Below are 11,446 nucleotides of genomic sequence, written 5' to 3'. Positions count from 1 at the left end.
TATATATATATATATATAGTTGATCATCTTGTTCTTGATCCTGCTGCGATCCAACTATGGCCAGATGGCTTCGACAACTCTTTCCTCTGCATCATCAACCTCACCTTCTTGGCATCTTCCCACCTTGCTGCTCTCACATATATGTTGGACATCGTCACGTAGTTTCCCGGATTCCCAGGCTCCAACCGAAGCAGCTGTTCGAAGGCCAACCGGCCGACCTCCACATTCTGATGCGTCCGGCACGCCGACAGCAGCGACCCCCACGCTTCCGCCCCCGCCCTCGTCGGCATCGTTCCCGCCAATCCGGCAGCTTCCTCGAACCTCCCGGCCCGCGCGAGCAAATCCACGACGCAAGCATACTGCTCCTTGCTCGGCACGAGCCCGAGATCTCGCACCACCGTCTCCAAAAACTCGAGCCCCTCGCCCACCAGGCCGCAGCGAGCACACGCCACCAGTGTGCTGGTGAGTGTGACAGCGTCGGGTTTCAGCCCGCGCCTCACCATCCGGTGCGCGAGCTGCAGCGCCTGCGTCCCCAGTCCGTGCGCCCCGTAGGCGCCGATCATCGTGTTCCATGTGACCACATCGTCCACCTCGATCTTCGCGAACACCTGATTTGCGCGATCGACGCACCCTGCTCTTGAATACATATCTATCAGCGTGTTCTGCACTGTGCTGCTGGCGTACGCATCGCTTTGCCTGATCACGTGTGCATGCACTTCCTTACCCAGCTTCATGTCGCACAGCGGGAGGACCGTGGCGATGGTGGTGCAGTTGCTTCTGATGCCCCGCGACAGCATCGCACTAAAGTACTCCAGCGCCACACGCGTCAAACCCGCGCGGCCGAAACCGAGGATTACGGCGTTCCACGTCACCACGTCCGCCGGGCTCATCATGTCGAACACCGCTTTGGCGGTCGAGATTCGACCGCGGCTGGCGTACAACGCAACCAGCGCTGCTCCAGCGACTCCGTAGAACGCGTCGACCGCGGTCGTCTTGAGCCCGTAAGCATGGACCGAGAGGGCCGCCCGAAGCGCCTCCACGTGGCGGAGGGAGGAGGCCACGCAGGATAAGGTATCGGGGTCCGGTGGAACAGTCCCCGCGTGCATCATGCGGCTGAAGATCTCCAGGGCTGCCTCGTGATTCCCGCTGCGAGAGTACCCGGAGATCACGGTGGTCCACGAGACCGCGTTGGGTTGCTGCAGCGCATCTAAGATTTCACGAGCCTCCGAGCAGCGACCGGCGCGGCAGTAGCCGTCCATTATGGTGTTCCACGTTACCACATCCGGGTCGAAGCCGTTCGATCTCATGGAGTCGAGCAGGCCCAGCGCGGGTTCGATGCACCCCGCTATGGCGTAGGCGGCGATGATGGAGTTCCACGACAGGAGATCGCTGCCGTCCGCGAAGTCGAAGGCGTGGCGAGCAGCGGCTAAATCGCCTGACTTGGAGTAGGCATTGATGAGGGCGTTGGCGACGGGGAGGGCGGTGGCCGCGGCGAACTTGACGGCGTCGGCGTGGAGGGAGGCGGTGGCGGCGGGGTGGTGGTGGCCGGCAGCGGAGCGGAGGACGGGGGGGAAGACGTAACCATCGGGGGCGATGGCGGCGAAGCGCATGGAGCGGTAGGCGGCGAGGCAGCGGGGGTGGTGGCCGGAGCGGGAGAGGAGGGCGAGGATGGGGGTCCAGGCGAAGACGGAGGGGGAGGGGAGAACCGCGAAGAGGCTGAGAGCGGAGGGGAGATCGCCGGCGTCGGCGTAGAGCTCGAGGAGCTTGGTGGAGAGGAAGGGGTCCCCGGTGAGGCCGGCGGCGGTGAGGTGTTGGTGGAGCTGGGCGATCTGGGGGAAGGATTTGGTGGCGGCGACTTCTCGGAGAAGCGACCGGACGGAGGACGCCGACAAGATCGGGGTTCGCCATCTCATTTCGGTATTACTTCGGCCCGGGCCAATCGTTAGGGTTTATGATCTGGGTCGGGGAGAGCCGTTTGGTACCTGTCCGGTTCGCAATTTGGGTTAGTTTGAGTAAACCACTCATTGTTGCTATTAGACCAAACAAGAGAGATTGATCGCAGAGCACTGCGGTGGTGTCCGACCATTCGGTGGGGGACACGGCGTGCTCCGAGTGCAGCCTCTCCATACCGTCATTTCCAAAGCCAAAGGATGCCCAGGCGGAGTTCCTCTCCTCTTCCCTCAGCCAGTGGCAGAGCCTCGGTACAAAACCTGACCGCCACCCTCTTTCTCGCCGTCAAGACGATCGCCACGACCATAGCCAACAGGCCCCCCCCTTACCTTTCCAATCCCTTATTCAATTTCCCTACTCCAACCTGATGCATTTGTTTGATTGGTTGGATTCACCAAGTGGAACCTTGATTGACTGCCAGGTAATTAGGCTAGATAACCTTATTTGTTACTTGACCGGCTCTGTTCTATTTATATTGCCAATTCATTTGTTGAAGTTATTTCCTTACGGTTAAACTTGCTTCTCAGCTCCTTTAGATTTCATAAGTTCTTTATTAAAAGTTCATTTACTTCTTTTGTTCTCATTATTGTAGTTAAAGATCTTGCTAAAAGATGACAACATTTGGAAACATGAATGAAAATGTCATAGCTAGTCTCGAGGATAATTTAGCTACTACCAGTTGTCGTATCATCATAATCTGCATGAGAGATTTTAGGATATGAAGGCTTCAAGGAAGGGTTCCTCAAGACTTTATTATTCTAGTTTTGGTCATGACAGACAATCAAATGGTCAGTTGTCAGGGTAGCCTACTGAATCTGTTGCATTTTAGGTCATGCAGTAAAGAAACTGACATCACATTGTCTGTTTGTTCATGGAAGTCACTTTAAGAGGGGATGAGACCATCTACATGTTTTAGCTATTGTAAATTGTTGGATGGGGTGAGGCTTATTTCTGTCTACAAATTGACGCTGTTTGTGTTTGAACTGTTTAGAGGATGGGAAAAGTAGGAGACCGTTCTTAGGTTATATATACAAGTAACGTAAGTATGGTGCATAAAACAACTTAAACATATGAATTTATTAGTTTTTTTTGTCTAACTACATCACTTCCTCATGAATTATATGACTTGTGATACAAAGCTTTTAAATGATAAGAACGTAATATAGTGACCATTTTAATGTTTTAATTTTCTTGTGAATTTTATTGTTTAATATGGTGACTTGTGATTCATTTCATAGCTCCTTGAATTTGACAATTACTGAAGCAGGTAATAACTCTTTTGTAGGCTAGATCATGTTGCCACTATCTAGGTAAGGAAATTTGCCTGGATATAATTATGAAATTTGTATTTTTTTTTACTATTTTCTTTTCTTGCTGGTAAAAGCTTTTGATTTCTAAAAAAATATCTATAGGTTGGTAAATTTGAAACAAAATTTTATGACCGGTGAGTTTAATCAAATTCAGTGTCTACCTAAAATAAAAAAGAGATGAACCACCTCACGAGGGTCTTGCCAATGTGAGATTTAGGAAGGTTTAACATAACTACAATCTTCACAAGCAAAGAGGTGAGAGGTTATTTTTATGATTTTGGACTCCAGTCATATAACTTACAAATGATCAACCAAACATGAAGCTTGTTGCTTTAACTGCATGGGATTCCCACTAATGCATGGCTTAGGAAGAGTGTAAACACTGGCAATTCCTTGATGGCAAGTGAAAACAATCTCAATTTCAAGTGGACATATTTATAAATAATTAACGAAGAGGAAAAAACAATTATGCAGATATGCTTTATCCATGCTAAAAATTTACATACTAAATAGGCATACAAGTTATTCATTTTATAGGATGAGACAAATTGAGATCGTCCATCCGAGGTGGAAGATAAGAGCTAAGACAGTGCATTTTTCCTTATATAAGGTTGTCTAATCATTAAGAGCACTAAGAGACACTTTTTTGGGTAAATTCCCTAAAACAATCCCTAGTTTTATGTTTTCTTTTTGCCCCACAGAATACCCCTATTATAAGTTTTTTCGCTATGCGTCCCTAATTAAAAAAATGATAAAAGTACCCTCAACAATTCTTTTATCCTTTTCCTCATTTTCATCCCTTTTCAAACTCATATTGAACCGACACATTCTTGTGAACCAACTAATTCAATCGAATCTGTTTAAGTAAGCCAAAACTCAGATTGATCCAAAATATAAATAATAGATAATAAATTAAATAATATAATTTATATTTATATTTATATTTATATTTATAATAATAAAAATAAAAAACATAAATTTAATGTTAAAATTATAATAATTTCCACAAAATAATAACATAATTTCAAGTTTTAAGGACTGACATAAATAAAAAATAACTATTTTAAAGGTTTAAAAATATAAAAAAATGTCATTTAGGCTTTTGTAGGTCACTTCCAATATTTCTTGAAAATACAAGAATTTTTAGAAAATATAAAAGATAAGTTATACTGTATTTAAACTGGTCACTATTTTGAATAGAACCCAAAAACACGGTAACCCATTCCTGTTCAAAACCTATGTAACTCATGACTTCAAAAATGTTTTATATTTTAAAATTTTTTTATAATAATATTCAAGTGGTTTTTGTCCTAAAGGGGTGGTAAATTTAGTTTAAATTAGGTAAAATTAAAAATAATAATTTTATTCTCTTAAGAGTTGAATAAATAAATATCTATTTTAAGGGCTTAAAAATAAAAAAATGATCATTTAGTTCTTTGTACCAGTGATTTAAAAAAAGCTAGATGCCAAGGTCCAAAAATGTCGGAGGTGCTAGGCGCTCGCCCGAGCGAAGTGAGGCGCTAAAATATAAAAATATATAATATAATTAATAAATATAATTATTTAAAATTTTAAATAAAAATATGTTATTAAATTAAGAAAATCTAAGGTATAAAATCATAATGTCACATTAACAAAAAGTCTCAAAATTCAAAACAATAAAATTTTACATCAAAGTCATTTATTATAATCAATATTATCGTCATTTTCATACAAATCATCTTCATTGAATTCATCTTCTTCCTCTTGTCCTTCCTCTTCATCAAAATATGTTTCATTTTCTATGTCTTCAATAATAGTAGGAGTCGAGCTTGATGCTTTTTCACTCTTTTTTTCTTTGTCATCTGTCTTGTATGTTTGTAATTCTCCAGCACCTGAAGCTCTTGCCACATCTCCCTATGTCAATCTATCATCTTCAAATATAAGCTCGTCTTCGGCATCGTGCAAGTTGGCATCCATTTATCCCACCAACTACTCATTTGAATCATCAATATTTTGCAATGAGATTTGATCAATTCTATTTTGTAAATCATGACGAGCCTTCAAAGCTTGATTATACTTTATTGCAGAACATGCAAGTCATTGCATTAGGATCTATCAGATCATTTAGATAATTATATTTCCATGCAGGATCGTTTTTTGATGCCATTAGAGACTCTATTTATCCTAAAACCTAACAATAAGTTCAAATAAATAAAAAATTAATAGTATTAAAATCAAAATAATATATTATTAATCTAATAAATACAAATACTATTACTAGGATACAGTTAACAGTATACTATATACTATTAACAATATACTATTAAAAGAGAAGAGAAGAGTTTAAGGAAAGACCAAGGGTGCTGACTGAGAAAAGCGGGAGTAGCAGCGACGAGTGACGACAGTGGCAGCGGTAGCGGTAGCAGTAGTAGCGAGCGGCGGGAGCGGCGAGTGGCTATAGTGACAACGAGTAGTAGTAGCGATAGCGGGGGTGGCAAGCGGCGATAGTGGTAGCGGCAGCAGCGAGCAATGGGAGCGGGAGCGGCGAGTGGAGACAATGGCAATGGTAGCAGCGAGCAACGACAGCGAGAGCGACGAGCAAGGTTAGGGTTGGGGAATTCGCACTGATATCAGTGCTTTAGTTGGTTCGATTGAACCAACTAAAGCGCCGGAGATCGAACCAGACTTAAAATGCTGTTTCGGTCGCCTGGTTTAACCCAGGCGCTCGCCTGAAGCGCCCGAGCCTAGGTGATGCCTCTTTGAAGCGCGCCGTCTGGAAATGAAGCGAGGCGCTCGAGCTTCACCTCGCCTTGCCCGAGCGTCTAGTCGAGCGCTCGAGCGCCTATTGAAATCATTGCTTTGTATAATATTTGCAAGTTTTTTTTATAAAATTTGGGATTTTTTTTGAAAAAGTGGGTTGTGAATTACACTATTTTATATAGGCATACTATTTTTAAAAAGGACTAAAAAATAGTATAGTTTTATTAAAAACAATGTAACTAAGATATCCAAATATCCAAAACTCTTTGTGTCATTAAACATCAAAAGACCTTCTATAATAATATTCATGTGGTTTTGTTTCTATACAAATTTTAAATTCACCTTAAATTATGTAAAATTTAAAAATAACATAATTTCACGAAAAATAAAAATCTACTTTAAAAGGTCTAAAAAAAAAAAATTATTTAGACCTTTGTGAGTAATTTCTTTGGGTTTCTATAATTTCAGAATTTTTAAAAAAGAGATAATATTTTTGAATGAGGTTATATTGAATATGACCCAAACCCCATATAACTAAGGTATCCAATTTTTTTTATATCCTCAAAATTTTAAAAGACCTTCTATAATATTATGTAAGTGTTTTTTGCCACAGAAGGTTGTAAATTTACCTTATATTGGCTAAAATTAAAAAGAAGCATATTTCAAGCTTTTAATGATTAAAATAAATAAAATATCTATTTTTAAGGTTTAAAATAGAAAAAATAATCATTTTGACCTTTATAAGTTATTTGTCAGTTTCCTAAAAATTTGATATTTTATGGAAAAAGTAAAATATGGGCTATAATTTTTTAGATTAGACTCAGAAACAGTATGACCCTCTATCAAAAAATAGTGTAACTCAGATCTTCAAATTTTTTTTTTGTGTCCTTAAAACTTCAGAAAACATTCTATAATAGTTTTCAAGGATTTTGTCCCAAAGGGGTGGTGAATTAAACTTAAATTGGGTAATACTAAAAAAAACATAAATTCATGCTTTTAAAGGGCTGAAAAAAAAAATTTGAAGGCATAAAAATAGAAAAAAATGGTCAACTAGGCCTTTGTAAGTTATTTGCAAGGTTTTCTAAAAACTGAAGACTTTTGAAAGAAAAGTGAGATGTTATATATTTTTTTAAAGAGGTTGCACTGTTTTTGAATAGGATCCAAAAACAGTGTAATCCATTTCAAAAACTAGGTCGGGTTTTTTTTAAAAAAAGTTTTGTATCCTTCGAACTTCAGAAAACCTATAATAATATTTAAGTGGTTTTTATCCGAAAGAGGTGGTAAATTCATCTTGAGTTGGATAACATGAAAAAAGATATTATTTCATGCTTTTAAAGGCTTGAAATAAATAAAAAATGTATTATAAAGGTTTAAAAATAAAAAATAGTCATTTAGACCTTTATAAGTTATTTTTAAGGTTTTCTAAAATTTAAGAATTTTTGAAAAAGGTAGATTATAAGTTACACTATTTTTGAATGAGATTATATTGTTTTTGAATAAGTCCCACAAACAGTCTTTCGTGTCCTTCAAAATTTAGAAAACCTTCTCTAATAATATTCAAGTAATTTTTATCCCACAGAGGTAGTAAATTTAAATTGGAAAAATGACATAATTTCATGCTTTTAAAGGGCTAGAATAGATAAAATATACATATTTAGGTTGTTAGAAGTTATTTGTAGGTTAAGAAAATTTGAGATTTTTATTGAAAAAGTGAGATGTGAGGTAAATTATTTTTGAATGAGTTTACACTATTTTATAATAGAACCCATTATTAGTGTAACTCAAGTCTCCAAAAATTTACCATAAAACTTTAAAAACCTTTTATAATAACATTCAAGTTTTTATCCCAAAGGGATGATAAATTCATCTTAAATTGGGTAATTAAAAAACAACATTATTTTATATTTGTAAAGGACTGAAATAGGTAAAAATATCTTTTTTAACATTTTGTTATAAAAGTGGGACGTGAGTAATACTATTTTTTAATGAGGTTATGTTGTTTTAAATAGAATCCAAAAAATGGTGGAATCTCATTTAGAAACAGTGTGATTTAGTCTTAGGTCTTCAAAAATTTTTTAATGTCCTTAAAACTTAGTTGGTTGTTGTCCAAAGGGTGGTAGATTTACCTTAAATTGAATGAAATTAAGAAAATGACATAAGTTCATGCTTTTAAAGGCTAAAATATATAAAAATAGCTATTTTAAAGGCTTAAAGAATGGTATTTATAACTTTGTAAGTTATTTGTAAAGCTTCCTAATTTCATGCTTCCTATTTTAAAGGCTTAAAGAAGACCTTCTATAATAATATTTATGTGGTTTTTATCCCAAAGGAGTTGTAAATTCATCTTAAATTAGGTAAAATTAAAAAAAAAGACTAATTTCATGCTTTTAACGGCTGAAATAAATAGAAAATACCTATTTTAAAAGTTTAAAAATAAAAAAAAGGATCAGTTAGACCTTTGTAAGTTATCTTTTAAACTATCCTAAAATTTTAAATTTTTTTAGATTAATATTTATCATTTGTTGGTTTATTTAATGACATTAATGTTATTCATAAAAAATATACAAATAATATCATTATATTATATTTTGTCAATATTAAATAATATTAGATTATATTATTATTTAATAAAATTTTATTTTTAAAATAATTTATTTTTAATCTTAAGTTTAATTTTATAATTATTTTATATTTTTGATGATATAAGTGAAAATATATTAATATTATTTGATTTTATTGAATATTATTAATTTAAGACCACTCTAATATTGAGTTAAGTGGTGCAATGATATGGTTCATTTGGTTTTAACTTAGAATGGAGGAAAAGGAATAAAAAGATAAATTAGTTGTCCGAGAAAGAAGCTATATGGGAGTGCTCTACAAGGAACAAAGTTAAAATTAGAAGCTTTTCTAGGGACTTTGTCCAAATATTTTGGAATTAAGAAGTACTTGAGGTGGGTGTGAAGATAGCATCGGCAAGAAAGAATTGGCCAGGCTTAAAGACATGCACAAATAGAGGCACAGGAGCACCCAAAATATGTATAGTGGAGTCCACATTGAAAAAAAATAGTTTCCTGTTACATATGAGGAAATACCCTTTTTATAGCATTGAAATCCCAATGGTCTGGTTTATGAGAATATTTATCTATTATATTCAGACTATTATGGGAAAATCTTACACTTTGAGTCGATGATGTTATGACAAATTAGCTAGTTGAATGAGTATCCTCAATGGCTCAAATGCCCATTGTCAACTTTTTCATTGGAGGTTGATATTTTTTTAACCTCTAAGAAAATTAACATGCATGTAGCCATGCGGCTTTAGACTGGATTTTGAGAACCACAATATATCCAATCAAGTTTAAACCTCCACAGTTCTCTGTGCTAGTTTGGAATGGTTCTCTAAACCTCCAGAAAATTATGTTCCCATATTTCTATGTTTCCTCAAACATGCAGATAAGACAAAAGTAATCTCTTTCACAAAAGATCCAAACAGATTGAGTATGACATTCAAACCAACGTATGGAAATGTCTTGAATGCTTAGTATTCATCACCAACCTACTTCAATATTAAAAAGCAATAGAAAATTACATACCAGGTTTGTAAGAAACCATAAAAGACGAATTCAGCATTGGTTCTATCACAGAGCAAAGTTCATCAACAAGTTCCTGTAGTTGCCTGAATACTCTGCCTGTTATTTATCGAGGAGAGGATGGAAGAATGCACTACCAATCCTGCAGATAGAATGCCGAACAAGCATTCACTGGATATCACATTGGAGGAATTGGTACGGACGAGAGAGGAGATCAAGAGAGCTCGGGAAAGTGCGGTGGAATCCTGGATAGACTCCATGCCCTCCATTGATGAGCTCGAAAGTTCTAGATCTGTCCTCTCAAGAACCAGAAACAGAGTTACCATGTACACCACAGCCATTGCATCGCTCTGCTCCCTGCTCAACTCCACTGGCAGAAGCATCAGACATAAACAAGCAGAGGAGAGCAACTCTAAGATGGCAGCTGCAGAGATGCGTCAAGAAGCCCACAGGAGACGTGAGGATATGGAGAGCCTGAAGGTGGAGATGGAAGAGATGGGTGCATCTAGGAACAAGGTAAAGATGAAGCTTCAAATCAAAAGCCAGTTGCTGAAAGCCTTGCAACTTAAGTTGAGAGCGATTGACATGGAGATGGAAGCAGTAAATGAATCAGTGGATGCCACTCTGCATCAAGCAAAACATCTGAGAGCGGATCACAAGATGATAGCTCTCTCACATGAAGAATACAATGTGATGTGCAGGAGAATGGAGGAAGAGGCTGCAGCAGCAAGTTCTCAGATTGTATGGTGGGATGGCAAGCGTCGTGCAGCAGCAGATAGAAAGGCTAATGCATTGCAACGACTGCAGGCTCTTCAAAGAGAGAGGGAAATATCAGGAGGCATGTCGAAAGAAGCACACTTAGAAGCAGATAAGAAAACCAAAACCAAAGCTTCTCCACTGCAAGGGAAGCTGAAAGAGACTGAAGGATACTACCAGCAACTGAGAACGAGAGCAAGAAGGCAAAGCAGTGAGAAGGAGGTGAGGAAGAAGCAATCGATTCTTCAAAAAACTCGAAGATTCATCATGCGGAAGCTAAAGTGGTTCTTCAACTGATGACAATGAATAAGCATCTTTTGTCATGTAGATTTCACGTGGTGTATCAGTGTAACTATCAGAAGTATTCAGATACGTACACAGAAACTACAACAAATATGAAACTTCTTGGCATCTTAATGTTGCTTAGCATAACATGGTTGGCAGATCCAAAATATGAAGGAAACTAATGCTTTAGATGGTGATGTACTTATGGAAAGAAATGATTGGTTCCTCCAGGAGAGACATACATTTATTTATCTCCATTGATATCTTTTTCTTAATGTTTTGGTTGGTATAAAATGGTATATCACAACACAAAATGGTGTATACAACAGTATTATAGTGTAGATGCAGCATGTTTCATGTAACCGGTCACTGACACTTGGATTCATCTTCAACTTTTCTAGAATATCAAGTTGAATTTCCAAATTTCTGTTATTTGTTTTGTTTTCTGATTACCTGCAAAGATATTGTTGAAGGCTATAAATAATTTCGTCTTTTCATGACAGCTTAAAAATTTCAAATTAATAGTCACCTAATCGGTTCTTTAACATGACATCAGATAATGTTATGAATTTTCTCCTTGCTAATACTCAACTAAAATTATTTGAATTTGTATCGTACATTTAAATTGATAGGGAAATTATTATCGACTAATCATCATCTGTAATCGTCATGTGATATCTAGAGAGGGAAAAGAAGACGAAGGTCATCCCTTCACCTATCTGCTCACATGGACGAAGATCCAAAGCAGGAAATCGTAAGTTTGTTTCCTACTCTTTATAATAAGAAAGATAATCACGAGCTTCCTTTTTA

The 11,446-nt window shown here is 37.8% G+C and overlaps 2 protein-coding genes across 3 annotated transcripts; one reads left to right on the top strand and one right to left on the bottom strand.

Moving 5' to 3' along the window:
• Positions 1 to 23: 23 nt before the first annotated feature.
• LOC135596442 (pentatricopeptide repeat-containing protein At4g35130, chloroplastic-like) lies at positions 24 to 1,913 on the bottom strand. Its single transcript, XM_065088486.1, has one exon. The coding sequence runs from the start codon at positions 1,911 to 1,913 to the stop codon at positions 24 to 26; it is 1,890 nt and encodes a 629-aa protein (XP_064944558.1).
• Positions 1,914 to 1,952: 39 nt separating this feature from the next.
• On the top strand, positions 1,953 to 11,028 carry LOC103971349 (uncharacterized). 2 transcript variants are annotated; one of them, XM_009385346.3, is made up of 2 exons: positions 1,953 to 2,371; positions 9,650 to 11,028. In XM_009385346.3, exon 2 carries the CDS (start codon positions 9,716 to 9,718, stop codon positions 10,646 to 10,648), a length of 933 nt encoding a protein of 310 aa, XP_009383621.2. In that variant the 5' UTR covers positions 1,953 to 2,371; positions 9,650 to 9,715; the 3' UTR covers positions 10,649 to 11,028. The 2 variants fall into 2 exon arrangements, with proteins under 2 accessions (XP_009383621.2, XP_064946039.1); XM_065089967.1 differs by having other exon boundaries at positions 1,954 to 2,371; positions 9,602 to 11,028.
• The last annotated feature ends 418 nt before the right edge of the window (positions 11,029 to 11,446 follow it).

Source organism: Musa acuminata, chromosome BXJ1-11, assembly GCF_036884655.1.
Source record: "Musa acuminata AAA Group cultivar baxijiao chromosome BXJ1-11, Cavendish_Baxijiao_AAA, whole genome shotgun sequence".
Classification (NCBI taxonomy): Eukaryota; Viridiplantae; Streptophyta; class Magnoliopsida; order Zingiberales; family Musaceae; genus Musa; species Musa acuminata.
This window is presented reverse-complemented; position numbering and strand designations above follow the sequence as displayed.

Coding starts and splice junctions, on each gene's coding strand:
- LOC103971349 (XM_009385346.3), top strand. CDS start 9,716: ATGGAAGAATGCACTACCAATCCTGCAGATAGAATGCCGAACAAGCAT.
- LOC135596442 (XM_065088486.1), bottom strand. CDS start 1,913: ATGAGATGGCGAACCCCGATCTTGTCGGCGTCCTCCGTCCGGTCGCTT.